This window comes from Coregonus clupeaformis, chromosome 14 (genome assembly GCF_020615455.1).
Source record: "Coregonus clupeaformis isolate EN_2021a chromosome 14, ASM2061545v1, whole genome shotgun sequence".
In the NCBI taxonomy this organism is placed as follows: domain Eukaryota; kingdom Metazoa; phylum Chordata; class Actinopteri; order Salmoniformes; family Salmonidae; genus Coregonus; species Coregonus clupeaformis.
Window position 1 is genome coordinate 4,939,059 of NC_059205.1, and position 16,639 is coordinate 4,955,697.

Here is a 16,639-nt window from a genome sequence, read left to right on the forward strand (position 1 = left end):
CAAGCTGAGATTATGAGCACTCCCTTTAAGAGTGTGCTCCTAATCTCAGCACGTTACCTGTATAAAAGATACCTGGGAGCCAGAAATCTTTCTAATTGAGAGGGGGTCAAATACTTATTTCCCTCATTAAAATGCAAATCAATTTATAACATTTTTGACATGCGTTTTTCTGAATTTTTTTGTTGTTATTCTGTCTCTCGCTGTTCAAATAAACCTACCATTAAAATGATAGACTGATAATTTCTTTGTCAGTGGGCAAATATACAAAATCAGCAGGGGATCAAATACTTGTTTTCCCTCACTGTAGATGGTTTTTAAGTAAAATTGTGGGACTTGCTTTATTTACATTTACATTTTAGTCATTTAGCAGACGCTCTTATCCAGAGCGACTTACAGGAGCAATTAGGGTTAAGTGCCTTGCTCAAGGGCACATTTACGTCATTTAGCAGACGCTCTTATCCAGAGCGACTTACAAATTGGTACATTCACCCTATAGCCAGTGGGATAACCACTTTACAAAAAAAAAAATATTATTATTTATTTTTTGGGGGGGGGGGTAGAAGGATTACTTTATCCTATCCCAGGTATTCCTTAAAGAGGTGGGGTTTCAAATGTCTCCGGAAGGTGGTGAGTGACTCCGCTGTCCTGGCGTCGTGAGGGAGCTTGTTCCACCATTGGGGTGCCAGAGCAGCGAACAGTTTTGACTGGGCTGAGTGGGAACTATGCTTCCGCAGAGGAAGGGAGCCAGCAGGCCAGAGGTGGATGAACGCAATGCCCTCGTTTGGGTGTAGGGACTGATCAGAGCCTGAAGGTACGGAGGTGCCGTTCCCCTCACTGCTCCATAGGCAAGCACCATGGTCTTGTAACGGATGCGAGCTTCAACTGGAAGCCAGTGGAGTGTGCGGAGGAGGGGGTGACGTGAGAGAACTTGGGAAGGTTGAACACCAGACGGGCTGCGGCATTCTGGATGAGTTGTAGGGGGTTTAATGGCACAGGCAGGGAGCCCAGCCAACAGTGAGTTGCAGTAATCCAGACGGGAGATGACAAGTGCCTGGATTAGGACCTGTGCCGCTTCCTGTGTAAGGCAGGGTCGTACTCTCCGAATGTTGTAGAGCATGAACCTGCAGGATCGGGTCACCGCCTTGATGTTAGCGGAGAACGACAGGGTGTTGTCCAGGGTCACGCCAAGGCTCTTCGCACTCTGGGAGGAGGACACAACGGAGTTGTCAACCGTGATGGCGAGATCATGGAACGGGCAGTCCTTCCCCGGGAGGAAGAGCAGCTCCGTCTTGCCAGGGTTCAGCTTGAGGTGGTGATCCGTCATCCATACTGATATGTCTGCCAGACATGCAGAGATGCGATTCGCCACCTGGTTATCATCATTATTTTCCACCATAATTTGCAAATAAATTCATAAAAAATCCTACAATGTGATTTTCTGCATTTCTTTTTCTCATTTTGTCTGTCATAGTTGACGTGTACCTATGATGAAAATTACAGGCCTCTCTCATCTTTTTAAGTGGGAGAACTTGCACAATTGGTGGCTGACTAAATACTTTTTTCCCCCACTGTATACCCTTTGTTGGCAATGACACAGGTCAAACGTTTTCTGTAAGTCTTCACAAGGTTTTCAGACACTGTTGCTGGTATTTTGGCCCATTCCTCCATGCAGATCTCCTCTAGAGCAGTGATGTTTTGGGGCTGTCGCTGGGCAACACAGACTTTCAACTCCCTCCAAAGATTTTCTATGGGGTTGAGATCTGGAGACTGGCTAGGCCACTCCAGGACCTTGAAATGCTTCTTACGAAGCCACTCCTTCATTGCCCGGGCGGTGTGTTTGGGATCAATGTCATGCTGAAAGACCCAGCCACGTTTCATCTTCAGGTTTTCACTCAAAATCTCACGATACATGGCCCCATTCATTCTTTCCTTTACACGGATTAGTCGTCCTGGTCCCTTTGCAGAAAAACAGCCCCAAAGCACGATGTTTCCACCCCCATGCTTCACAGTAGGTATGGTGTTCTTTGGATGCAACTCAGCATTCTTTGTCCTCCAAACACGACGACTTGAGTTTTTACCAAAAAGTTCTATTTTGGTTTCATCTGACCATATGACATTCTCCCAATCCTCTTCTGGATCATCCAAATGCATTCTAGCAAACTTCAGACGGGCCTGGACATGTACTGGCTTAAGCAGGGGGACACGTCTGGCACTGCAGGATTTGAGTCCCTGGCGGCATAGTGTGTTACTGATGGTAGGCTTTGTTACTTTGGTGCCAGCTCTCTGCAGGTCATTCACTAGGTCCCCCCGTGTGGTTCTGGGATTTTTGCTCACCGTTCTTGTGACCATTTTGACCCCACGGGGTGAGATCTTGCGTGGAGCCCTAGACCGAGGGAGATTATCAGTGGTCTTGTATGTCTTCCATTTCCTAATAATTGCTCCCACAGTTGATTTCTTCAAACCAAGCTGCTTACCTATTGCAGATTCAGTCTTCCCAGCCTGGTGCAGGTCTACAATTTTGTTTCTGGTGTCCTTTGACAGCTCTTTGGTCTTGGCCATAGTGGAGTTTGGAGTGTGACTGTTTGAGGTTGTGGACAGGTGTCTTTTATACTGATAACAAGTTCAAACAGGTGCCATTAATACAGGTAACGAGTGGAGGACAGACGAGCCTCTTAAAGAAGAAGTTACAGGTCTGTGAGAGCCAGAAATCTTGCTTGTTTGCAGGTGACCAAATACTTATTTTCCACCATAATTTGCAAATAAATTCATTAAAAATCCTACAATGTGATTTTCTGGAAATAAAAATCTCAATTTGTCTGTCATAGTTGACGTGTACCTATGATGAAAATTACAGGCCTCTCTCATCTTTTTAAGTGGGAGAACTTGCACAATTGGTGGCTGACTAAATACTTTTTTTCCCCACTGTATTTGCTAGATTCATAATAGTGTTGTAAGACAAAGCAAGGAAAGTAACCTTCAAAAACGTGATGTAGTTTTATTGGAATTTGCAGCTGTTGTTGGTAAGTAATTAATTAACTCAGGGTGTGAAGACCTACACAATCAATAAATCTTCCTATAAAAGATATACAAAATCAGAAAATGTTCTGTAGTTTGTCTTTCACTTTGAAAGTGTGGTGTATGTTGTGTAGATCAGTGGGGTAAAATCCCAATTGAATCCATTGTTAGATTTAAATTTTAGGGCGGAAAACTGTGCAAAGGAGACTTTCACTAGGCACTGTATTTTCAATTCAAACCACTCTCACGACTTGACCATTTAAACACGTATTGTAGATGGGCTACTTGGCTGCAAGGCCAGGATAAAAAAGACGACGCATTCCTGTGTAACCAGACTTTGTTATAGTAGGGTAAGGTAGCTTACTGAGGGCTTGGTTTTTAATCAAGGGAAACGGAAAACAAGCAACTGTTACAGTAAAATAACTTAAAGAGATTCTCCGGTACTTTTGTATACTTTTTAGCCAGTAGTTTTGAAAGTAGCACTCACGAGCCAAAAGTGGTCCCCGAAAATTGCGTACTACGTCACATACGTGCAGATATGTGCACCACGTCATTGCTCTCTCTCTCTTGCTCTGCTGTTTGTGCATCTTGCTAGCTGTCACTCAAATGGCGAGGGGCTGAAGCTCATTAGCTAGAACTCAAATTGCTAGGGGGCTGGCCCACATGGTGGAAAATTTTGGGAAAATGGCTGCACACAGCTTCCAGTAAACAGTCGCTTTCAAACTAGGGATTTCGTGGCTAATTGAGGTAATTCTGCTCATAGATTATGCATGTATGAAGTACAAATTGACACATCCAGCCCAAAGCGGGAGGTTTAAAAAATACTTACTAGTCACCAAAGTTCCAGAGCATGTCTTTAAATGTTTCTAAATAAGAGGGTCACTGGCATCATGGAATCATCTCATCTCTCGTTTCATGATGGGCATATGGACACATGTATGGATCGGGTTTTACGCACGTCCAAAATAATATTGGGATCTAAAATAATGTACAATACATCAATAAAAAGGGGATGTCCTCACTGTTTTGCTTCTCCTTAACTTGATCTCTTAATAAAGCTTTGGTGATTAAGATTTATTTCAAAGCGGTCTCACGAGCCAAAGCCTTTTATTGACAGGCTTGGATACTAGTACTTGGCGAACGCATTGGGCAGGACAAAAAAAACAGCCTTCATTGAGGGGAGGCTGTGCTTGATATTTAATCAAATGAAATGAAATGAAGAAGAAAAAACATTAGTTTTTTTATGTTTCTAATTACAAGGGGCACAAAAAACACATCTCCTCTCTTGATCCATGAGCATGAGGGCATCATGGCTGGATAGGTTGCGCTTCCGCAATCAAAATCCATACCATTACCAACTGGTTACCGCTAAGACCTTCATTTCGTTGGTCTTAAATCTTATCATTTGTGCTGCATGAAATGGTCACTTTTGCGCTTGTTTTTAATTAACCGAAATTAAAAAATATTGCCACCCCTCCCACCTCAGCGCAAGCGAGCTGGTGTTAGACAGGTAAATTGCCGAACCTGGCGCATGTGGTTGAAAATGCCAACTAACGTGCGTTTGACACTTGCGCCGCCTTAGCGCCTGCCGAAAAATAGGGTCAGATAAAAATGGCCACCACTGGCCTGCTCTAACTCTCAGGGCGTCCCTGACCTCAGACATGTGACAGGATTGAGGCTAAATGGGGGACATCAGATCGCCAACAGATCAGAACGATTTACATCGTTTGGGAATGATTGGATATTTTTACTGTGGAGCCAGAACAGATTGATCTCTGAATGATCCCAATTAAATCACCAAGGCCCAGGGCCTTAAGTGGTCACCTAGGGCCACCGGCCACTGGGGGGGGGGGTCATGACCGAATACCGACCGGCCCTGACCTCCAGGGGCCCCCATTGATTTTGTTAGTCATTCTCACTCAGACATCATATTAACGTGGCATAATTCATTACAAAATGTGTAGAATTGAACGAAATTGGCTGTAAGACTGAATTTTTTTTCTCTCTGCCCCCCAATGGCGAAATTAGTAGAATTGAATGAAATTTATTATGACATTTTTGTTTTCTCTCTGCCCCCATGACAAAATGTGTAGAATTGCAGGAAATAAACTTCAAAACTCTCCACCACAAAGAGGGTGTTTGTGTGAAAATTCACTAGCTTGCTTTGTCATTCTCGACATCTCAGTTCTCTCACTCCGTCTGTATTCTTACAGGTGCAACTCCAGCTGTAAGTGGCCACACAAAAGCTGACATGGCAGGGCCCATAGTTACAACGGGTCCATGGCAGGCCCCATAGTTACAACGGGTCCATGGCAGGCCTCATAGTTACAACGGGTCCATAGCAGGCCCCATAGTTACAACGGGTCCATGGCAGGCCCCATAGTTACAATGGGTCCATGGCAGCCCCCATAGTTACAACGGGTACATGTTGCAATGCTTTGATTCAATGCTCTGATCCAAACTCAATCAGTTGATTAGTCATTAAGATGTCACAGCCCATTATCCTCCTACAGGGGATTTCATTTCTTACCCCTGTGACCAGGGGCAAGTGACGGAGCAAATTACATCATCCCGACCATTACTGGTTCCGTTGGTTGGCAGAAACCTCAACCTAAGGCTATGAAGCTATATAGGCTAATTCAGTCCGATAAACCTAAGCTAATATGAGCTTATCCAAGCCCAAAGAATCCCCAGCTCCCAGAGCAGTGTGTAAGAGCGGGGGGGGGGTAAACGACTTGTCCATGGCTCGAACGCTCTAGCTAAGAGCTACGGCCCCAGTTCTCTCCAGTGTCACGTTGTACTCAAGCAGATCACTCACCCACGCTGCACGTAAGGGGGGATAGCAGGGGAGAGGGTCTAAGGTTACACTGTTGTATCGGACATTAAAGCTACAGTGGATGCATTCAAATTTGACGTTTGCATAGACTTGAGCAGATGTCCTTTTTATGCTGATTTAGCGTTCAAGTTTTAATACGCGGACGCAAATCCCTGCAGAAAATCTGATATTCTCTTAGTGGTTTATCATGTAATATTATGTAATATTCTAGAAGTGGTATGTTATTTATGATATTAAAACTATTGCTGTCATGAATATAACTACAGGTGCTAAGAAGTCAGATAATGCCTTTTCAATGCAAATGGGGGTGTGTCAGGTGAAGTGGCGTGAGGTAAGCAGCCACTGAAGCTCTGCCGCAGGTCACCACATGGAGAATCTCATTCAGACTCCTTTGGGATCCCTGCGGCGCACCACTACACTCCCTGACATGGATCCCTAGATCAACTTGTGTCCTCTGTGGCTTAGTTAGTAGAGCATGGCGCTTAACAACGCCAAGGTTGTGGGTTTGATTCCCGCTGGGGCCACCCGTATAATATATGCATATGCATGATTGTTAACCTTTTTAGGATAAAAGCATCAGCTAAATGGCATTATTATTATATTACTAACCCACAGACACCTACACAACAAACTAATTCACCTACAGGGACTCCTCGACAACAATGAAATGTACTCGCAGTAACACACACACACACACACACACACACACAGGTACACAAACACACATTTAACTTTTTATACATTTGTGAAGTGCATGGAGACTTTCTAAATACTGTATAGTAAATCAGTAATATATACTTAATAGATAATAATGTAAATATAATTTTTAAATCCACCATGACAAATGAAGAACTATAAATAGCACATATTTCAGTGCTCTCGCATACAACCGCTAATGCATTGTAAGCATCATGCTAAGGTAAATCCTTTGGTTGCTCTCCCTCTCCCTCTTCTTAACTGTATGCTTAGTGCTGACCTGTCATCTCAGCCGACCTGCCCTAACCTTGCTTGCTGATTGGTTGGGGGTAGGGGAGTTAAGAATCAGACAAACAATCCCCCATCTGCTTCATGGCCTGGAGTGCCCTCCAGCAACCCCTCCCAACACGGCAGAGCTGAGTTGGAGGCCTCCGGTCTACCAGAGTTTCATAAACGTAAAGTTTTGAAGAAGCACAGCACTGGTCTTTCTCTTTCACTCTGCACACATTACACACACACACACACACACACACACACACACACACCACGCACACACACACACACACACACACACACACACACACACACACACACACACACACACACACACACACACACACACACACACACACACACACACACACACACACAAATCCAATCTCACTATTTCAAACACTTAATAGATCCACAAGTATTTGGTCACACACACACACACACACACACACCTGCACAGTCACTTTATAAGCCATGAATGGTCCCTCATCACAAAAGCTACTTTATCTGATAAGTGCGTGGTGACATCAGACAGCTCCCATAATGCTCTGACAACTAATTCCTGTACGACAGCGCCTGTCAGAGCCCACTACTACAGTATACTGCATTGTGCCTCCCATCATGGCTCTAATACATTCTGATTATGTTGTCCAAACACCATGGCTATGGATCCTATAGATGCTAGTCTTTGGCTGAAAGTGTTTGCCCTCTAGTGGCTGGTTTGCAGTCCGGGGTACTCTCATTAACCCGAAGTAGCAATCATAATCCTATGTCACAAGTGAGACAGATTAGCTAATGCTAAAAGGAACGGGAATACAGGGTATTTATCACTAGGCTTGTAAACAGATCCAGGACACAACCAAATAGAGAAGAGACGATCTGATGGACACGTTTTATGGCTGGCCTAGCTGACAGAGGTTCATGGTACTATTAGATCACTTCAAGATAATGATACAAGCCATCCACTCTCTCATGGACACAGTGTGCATATTAGTCCCACTGTATCAGGTTCACTTAAGACTTTTAAAAGTGTTGACATATGAACACTGAAGGCAGTGCTATTTTCTTCTTGTTAACTGAATTAGTGGGACTCATATACACTTTCTGAGTTAAACGTACACTGGGTGAATTTGCTGTGCACGTTTGTCATCTACTTCCTGTGCAACCTCCTTTGGCCTCCTTTACGCTTTCTCAAGTTGAAATGTCCCAGCTAACACTTCTAGGGAGGCAGACCGTTTTTGTTGTGTTACCTGTACTGTTCCCCTGATGTTTGAGTGTTCAGTTTTCTGTTAGTTAGGGAGACATTCTATGTATGTTAGCAAAAACCTCCTTGGAACCTACGCTACATGACCAAAAGTGTGTGGACACCTGCACATCGAACATCTCATTCCAAAATCATGGGCATTAATATGGAGTTGGTCCCCCCTTTGCTGCTATAACAGCCTCTATTCTTCTGGGAAGGCTTTCCACTAGATGTTGAAACATTGCTGAGGGGACTTGCTTCCATTTAGCCACAAGAGTATTAGTGAGGTCAGGCACTGATGTTTGGCGATTAGGCCTGGCTCGCAGTCGGCGTTCCAATTCATCCCAAAGGTGTTCGATGGGGTTGAGGTCAGGGCTCTGTGCAGGCCAGTCAAGTTCTTCCACACCGATCTCGACAAACCATTTCTGTATGGACCTCGATTTGTGCACGAGGGCATTGTCATGCTGAAACAGGAAGGGGCCTTCCCCAAACTGTTGCCACAAAGTTGGAAGCACAGAATTGCCTAGAATGCATTGTATGCTGCAACGTTAAAGATTTTCCTTCACTGGAACTAAGGGGCCTAGCCCGAACCATGAAAAACAGCCCCAGACCATTATTCCTCCTCCACCAAACTTTACAGTTGGCACTATGTATTGGGGCAGGTAGCGTTATTCTGGCATCCGCCAAACCCAGATTTGTCTGTCGGACTGCCAGATGGTGACGCCTGATTCATCACTCCAGAGAAAGCGTTTCCAATGCTCCAGAGTCCAATAGCGTCGAGCTTTACACCACTCCAGCCGACGCTTGGCATTGCGCATGGTGAGCTTAGGCTTGTGTGCGTCTGCTCGGCCATGGAAACCCATTTCATGAAGCTCCCGACGAACAGTTCTTGTGCTGACGTTGCTTCCAGAGGCCAGTGGTGGAAAAAGTACCCAATTGTCATACTTGAGTAAAAGTAAAGATAGGTTAATAGAAAATCACTCAAGTAAAAGTGAAAGCCACCCAGTAAAATACTACTTGAGTAAAAGTTTGAAATATAGTTAAGTATCAAAAGTAAACGTAAAAGTATAAATCATTTCAAATTACTTATATTAAGCAAAACAGATTTTTTTTTTTTTACATTTATGGATAACCATGGGCTATCTTCAACACTCAGACATAATTTATAAATGAAGCATGTGTTTAGTGAGTCCGCCAGATCAGAGGCAGTAGGGAAGACCAGGGATGTTCTCTTGATAAGTGTGTGAATTGGACCATTTTCCTGTCCAGCTAAGCATTCAAAATGTAACAAATACTTTTGGGTGTCAGGGAAAATGTATGGAGTAAAAAGTACATTATTATGTAGTGAAGTAAAAGTAAAAGTAGTCAAAAATATAAATAGTAAAGTACAGATACCCCCAAAAACGAATAAAGTAGTACTTTAAAGTAATTTTACTTAAGTACTTTACACCACTGCCAGAGGCAGTTTGGAACTCGGTAGTGAGTGTTGCAACTGAGGACAGACAATTTTTACGCGCTATGCGCTTCAGCACTCGGCGGTCCCGTTCTGTGGCCTTGTGTGGCCTACCACTTCACGGCTGAGCCATTGTTGTTCCTAGACGTTTCCACTTCACAATAACAGCACTTTCAGTTGACCGGGGCAGCTCTAGCAGGGCAGAAATTTTACGAACTGACTTGTTGGAAAGGTGGCATCCTATGACGGTGCCACTGAGCTCTTCAGTAAGGCCATTCTACTGCCAATGTTTGTCTATGGAGATTGCATGGCTGTGTGCTCGATGTTATACACCTGTCAGCAGAATCCACTAATTTGAAGGGGTGCCCACATACTTTTGTATATATAGTGTATTTAGCATGTTTTGGTGTTTGAGTTAGGAGAACACTCCCTTAACGTCAAACAGAACTTAGCCAGACACATTTCATGGGACATTGCAAGAAGATTCATGTGTCCAGTTTTCTTTGTTAGGAGAATATTACATCAACGTCACACTAAACATACACAGAACATGATTGCCATGTTCTCAGAATATAAGATACGAATGTTCTAGACACGTTTCATTGGAATGTTTTAAGAACATTCCTCTGTCCGAGGACATTTAAAACATAGGACATTCTGCCATTGTCCCCTGGAGGTTTTTGTGTAGTTCCAGGCTTGTTCTGGGGACATCCCTAAAGACGTTTTTAGGACGTCGCCTGATGGTCCCGAAGAAACATTCTCCCCCCAAAAAAACGTGTTACATTACACATCATCTCCTGTTCAGCTGCGAAGCCCATCCAGGCGAACCACTGATCCATTCAACACTCTTTGTCTGTTGGCAAGGTTAGGGACACCCACACACAGTGTTTTCCATTTTAATATTTGACATACATGACTATATTGTGCATGTTTATTTATACAGTAACTATTATTCAACATGCCTTCACCTGGGATTTGAACTCACAACCTCTCCGTTCAGGGCATTCCTGATCTTCCTGCTACGCCGCAATGTCTGTGTCAATATTGAACTTCACCTGTATTGCTAAACTTTGCACTTCGAGGTAAATCCCAGCTCTGTTAAAAGTACACTCAATAAAAACTGTTATTTATCATTAACCAGGTTTCCATCCAACCGTTTTCTGCGAGTAAAGTACATGTCGGATAAAAAATGTCATGACAGGCCTCATGAATACAGAAAATGTGTCGGTAACAAAATACACTAGATGAGGTGGGATCTTTTTGTGTCGGTAAAATTCATTATGCGAGAAATGGCAGGGGAAGCTTTTATGCGCTAGTTTATTAGGCTACAGATTAAATCAATTATGATGAACTTCACAGGGGTGCTGAAAGTGCAAGGTGATGAGCTTGATGCTCCTTTCCAATAAAAATCGAGGGTCTTATTCTGGTGACATGAATCATGATCCACGATGCTTGTCTGTTTGACAAATAAAAATAATCTCGCTCTTTTGTCCATAATGATCTCATCATGTAGGCTATACCCACAGTGTATCTGCAAGCTGTTGGCTAGAGCGCACGTGCCAATAACAGAGTGAACACACTCGCTATATAACGCAACATTCTTTGTGACAAAACCGTCACAACCATCAGTAGAGTTGAAAATGTGATGGAAACCCATTTAACTTGTATTTTGTTATTCGGTACATGGAAATGTAACCACAAAATGTATTTTTATGTGCGCTACGTCATCACGCACATCTTTTTTATTCGCAACAAGTCAATTTGTTGGAAACATCTCTCTGGTGGGAAAATGTGCATATCGTTTTTATGCGGATTTTAGAATATTCACATGAAAATCTGTCACCATTTGGATGGAAACCTAGCTATTGTGATTACGGAGTAACATTAAAACAGACTAATATGCCTCACCAACATTAGACAACTATACAGAAAACCCTCAAATTGCTGAAATAAATAAACCAAATCAATGATGAGAGAATAGTCAGATTAACTGATAACCGACACAGACATGGTGGCGTGGCAGGAAGATTGGAATACCGTGAACCAAGAGGTTGTAAATTCAAATCCCAGGTGAGGACATGTTAAATAATCATTCCTGTATAAATGAACTTAAATCATGTATGTCAAATATTTAAGTTGAAACAGGATGACATTGCTCGTCCTAATATTTATATAGTTCTTAATTCCATTCTTTTACTTTTAGATGTGTGTATTGTTGTGATTTGTTAGATACTACTGCACTGTTGGGGCACAAGCGTTTCCCTACACCCGCAATAACATCTGCTAAATATGTGTATGTGACCAATACAATTTGATTTGATGTTAAAAAGCACTGTTTGTGTGGTTGTCCCTGACCTTGCCAACAGACAAAGAGCTGTGAGTGGATCAGTGGTTCACCAATCAGGGCCTTGATGGGCTTGGCAACAGTAACAAGACGTAGTGTGTAGAGAAACACTTTTATTTTTATTGGAGAACGTTTCTTTGAGACCATCAGGCGACGTCCTAAAAAACGTCTTTAGGGACGTCCCTGGAAACAAGCTGGGAACTAGACGAAAACCTCCAGGGGACCATGACAGAACGTCCTATGTTTTAAACGTCATTGGACGCAAGAATGTTCTTGCAACGTTCCCATGAAACGTGTCTAGAAGATTAATATCTAATATTTAGAAAAACATGGCAACTATGTTCTGTGTATGTTTGGCGTGACGTTAATGGAATATTCTCCTTACCCTCAGAAAACTGGACTATTCTTGCTACGTTCCAATGAAACGTGTCTAGAACATTCATATTAAATATTCTGAGATCATGGTAACCATGTGCTGGGTAAATTCTGTTTTGACATGAAGGGAATGGTCTTTTGGAAACAGTCCTTTCAGTATCACTGGAACATTCCCACGTTTGGTAATGACCTAATGAGACTCTCCAAAGTTGTGGGAACGTTTTTTTTCTTGTTAGCTGGGGTCATTCAATGAATATATGACACACACCCACTCAGGGACCTTTTTAGATACTGTGTATGAGATGTAACGTAGTTTCTATTTATACATAAAATATCGTGTTACTCCCTTATGGAGATTGGAAGAGTGGGCCACCTGGTCAGCCCAGCCAGGACACCTGGCCACACACAGCGATGCATATAATGATGTCCAGGGAGGAGAGGGTCACTGGAGTGAATAAGAAAATAGTAATCTTTTAAACTCAAGGCCTTAGATTTATAGTTAGACAGGCTGTTCAATTGAAAGTCAGGTGTATCAAGTGTTACCCGGTGCTGTCGAGAGTTTGGGACTATAATGTACTATCTGCAAAATGTAGTTTATTGACAGAGCCTTGTTCTGTTAAACGTTCTCTACCCGTATAGTACTCTAAATACCCCAATTCATGTTGTTAAGTTCAAAATAATACAATATAAAAATTGCTGACACCATTCAAACCAATGAGGGTTCGTAAAAAATGTAAAGCCAATTATCTCAGAATCATCGTTTTGCAGATAGAACCTTATAGTCAACTCACGATGAATATGCAAATCTGCAAATTATGTTGTGTCAGCATTATTTCACTATAGTTGCTGGTTGAAAATACAATCTATACAGGACCTTTTTTTTCCAGCAGATTTTGCATGGGTGGAGTTTTTGCTTCTCACATGACATTAAATGAGGGAATCATTTTACAGATCAATAACAAAAGCCTAGATTCAATCCAGACTGCGTGCACCGCGTTATAGCGCGATTTAAACATTTAAAGGCAATGTTCCTGCGTTTGCGGAGACTGCATTCACGGTAAACGCAGCATACAGTACGCCGGCTCAATCGAAAAATCACCTTTACATTTCAAACGCGCTATAGTGCGGATCTTCCGCAGTCCGGATTGAATCTAGCCTAAAGAGACTTTAAAACCTCCCTGCCAATAACCACCTTTCAGTTGACTAATCCTGCCCATTACACCACCCCCAACCCATCCATAATCCTAACAGAAATCCTTCCCTGTACACCCACCCCTTCCATAATCCTAACTGTGGTCCCCTCTCCACTCCACTCAGACCACTTCCAGACAAAAAAACTACTGTTTTTTTTATTTTGTACCATTTTAACTTAAAACTATTGTAGTTAGTAACTTTATTGTTACCCAGAAATTATTTAATATGAAGCTCAAGATGGCTCTGATGGGCCTTTTAAATGAATCAAAAATAATTTTCAATGGTGCCCTGAGAAAGATTTTACAAAATATATAAAAAATGGATGGAGCCTAGTAGTTAGAGGGGGTGGCTAGTCTTGCAAATGTATTTTGGATGATGTGTAATTTGTGTAGGTAGGAAGCATATGTACTGGCCCAGACAATATTTGAAGTAAATGAAGCTGTAGTATAGTTTGGAAGCAAGCTTGATGAACCAAACCACTAATCTTTCTGAAGATACCAATGGACTTTACTACAAAGTGAATGTGATCTTTCCAGCACTTTTCATTAACTAAAACTGCAAGAAATCTAGTGGATGAAACGTGGTCCTCTGTAGCTCAATTGGTAGAGCATGGCACTTGTAACGCCAGGGTAGTGGGTTCGATCCCCGGGACCACCCATATGTAAAAATGTATGCACACATGACTGTAAGTCGCTTTGGATAAAAGCGTCTGCTAAATGGCATATTATTATTATTATTATCAATTTCATTCCCACCAATTGAGATTCTGGCAATTCTGGCAAATTCTACAATATTTCTTATTTTTACCACTAGTGAATACAAGAAAGTAGTAAAAAAAAAGATTTGTTTATCTGGAACCATTCAGACAATTTGGCTATGCCTGTGTAGGCTTCATTGATTAGTGAATCGAAATGCTTGTGTGATGAAATCAAGTTGGTATCATCAGCAAAAAGTATGGGAAGTAAGGTAGAAGACACATCAGCAAGGTCATTGATACAGTGGCTTGCGAAAGTATTCACCCCCCTTGGCATTTTTCCTATTTTGTTGCCTTACAACCTGGAATTAAAATTTATTTTTTGGGGGTTTGTATCATTTGATTTACACAACATGCCTACCACTTTGAAGATGCAAAATATTTTTTATTGTGAAACAAACAAGAAATATGACAAAAAAACAGAACACTTGAGCGTGCATAACTATTCACCCCCCCAAAGTCAATACTTTGTAGAGCCACCTTTTGCAGCAATTACAGCTGCAAGTCTCTTGGGGTATGTCTCTATAAGCTTGGCACATCTAGCCACTGGGATTTATGCCCATTCTTCAAGGCAAAACTGCTCCAGCTCCTTCAAATTGGATGGGTTCCGCTGGTGTACAGCAATCTTTAAGTCATACCACAGATTCTCAATTGGATTGAGGTCTGGGCTTTGACTAGGCCATTCCAAGACATTTAAATGTTTCCCCTTAAACCAATCGAGTGTTGCTTTAGCTGTATGCTTAGGGTCATTGTCCTGCTGAAAGGTGAACCTCCGTCCCAGTCTCAAATCTCTGGAAGACTGAAACAGGTTTTCTTCAAGAATTTCCCTGTATTTAGCGCATCCATCATTCCTTCAATTCTGACCAGTTTCCCAGTCCCTGCCGATGAAAAACATCCCCACAGCATGATGCTGCCACCACCATGCTTCACTGTGGGGATGGTGTTCTCGGGGTGATGAGAGGTGTTGGGTTTGCACCAGACATAGCGTTTTCCTTGATGGTCAAAAAGCTCAATTTTAGTCTCATCTGACCAGAGTACCTTCTTCCATATGTTTGGGGAGTCTCCCACATGCCTTTTGGCGAACACCAAACGTGTTTGCTTAATTTTTTCTTTAAGCAATGGCTTTTTTCTGGCCACTCTTCCGTAAAGTCCAGCTCTGTGGAGTGTACGGCTTAAAGTGGTCCTATGGACAGATACTCCAATCTCCGCTGTGGAGCTTTGCAGCTCCTTCAGGGTTATCTTTGGTCTCTTTGTTGCCTCTCTGATTAATGCCCTCCTTGCCTGGTCCGTGAGTTTTGGTGGGTGGCCCTCTCTTGGCAGGTTTGTTGTGGTGCCATATTCTTTCCCTTTTTTAATAATGGATTTAATGGTGCTCCGTGGGATGTTCAAAGTTTCGGATATTTTCTTATAACCCAAACCTGATCTGTACTTCTCCACAACTTTGTCCCTGACCAGTTTGGAGAGCTCCTTGGTCTTCATGGTGACGCTTGCTTGGTGGTGCCCCTTTCTTAGTGGTGTTGCAGACTCTAGGGCCTTTCAGACAGGTGTATATATACTGAGATCATGTGACAGATCATGTGACACTTAGATTACACACAGGTGGACTTTATTTAACTAATTATGTGACTTCTGAAGGTAATTGGTTAAATCAGATCTTATTTAGGGGCTTCATAGCAAAGGGTGTGAATACATATGCACGCACCACTTTTCCGTTATTTATTTTGTATACTTTTTTGAAATAAGTTATTTTTTTCATTTCACTTCACGAATTTGGACTATTTTGTGTATGTCCATTTCATGAAATCCAAATAAAAATCAATTTAAATTACATGTTGTAATGCAACAAAATAGGAAAAAGGCCAAGGGGGATGAATACTTTTGCAAGGCACTGTATAAATTAGGAATATCAAAGGTCCAAGGAAACATCCTTGTGGGACGCCACAGGTAGATGCAAAACAATTTGCATATACAAATTGTTCTCTATCATATACAGTGCCTTCAGAAAGTATTCACAACCCTTGACTTTTTCCACATGTTTTTGTGTTACAGCCTGAATTTAAAATTGATTAAATTGAGATGTTTTGTCACTGGCCTACACACAATACCCCATAATGTCAAAGTGGAATTATGTTTTCCGAAATGTTTAAAAATTCATTAAAATTAAAAAGCTGAAATGTCTTGAGTCTATAGATATTCAACCCCTTTGTTATGGCCTAAATGAGTAAAACTTTGCTTAACAAGTCACATAATAAGTTGCATGAACTCACTCTGTGTGCAATAATAGTGTTTAACATGATTTTTGAATAACTATTTTTGAATAACTATATAATCTCTGTACCCCACAAATACAATTATCTGTAAGATCCCTCATTCGACGAGTGAATTTCAATCACAGATTCAACCACAAAGACCAGAGAGGTTTTCCAACGCCTCGCAAAGAAGGGCACCTATTGGTA

At 42.1% G+C, this 16,639-nt stretch overlaps 1 protein-coding gene across 1 annotated transcript in view; it reads right to left on the reverse strand.

Annotated features, from left to right (window-relative positions):
- Positions 1–5,770: 5,770 nt before the first annotated feature.
- The window catches only part of LOC121581641 (olfactory receptor 1F12), a 31,165-nt gene continuing 20,296 nt past the window's right edge, over positions 5,771–16,639 (reverse strand). Inside the window, exon 3 of the mRNA XM_045224911.1 lies at positions 5,771–5,838. Coding sequence (XP_045080846.1) covers positions 5,771–5,838 — 68 coding nt within the window. The remainder of the gene's footprint in view (positions 5,839–16,639) is intronic.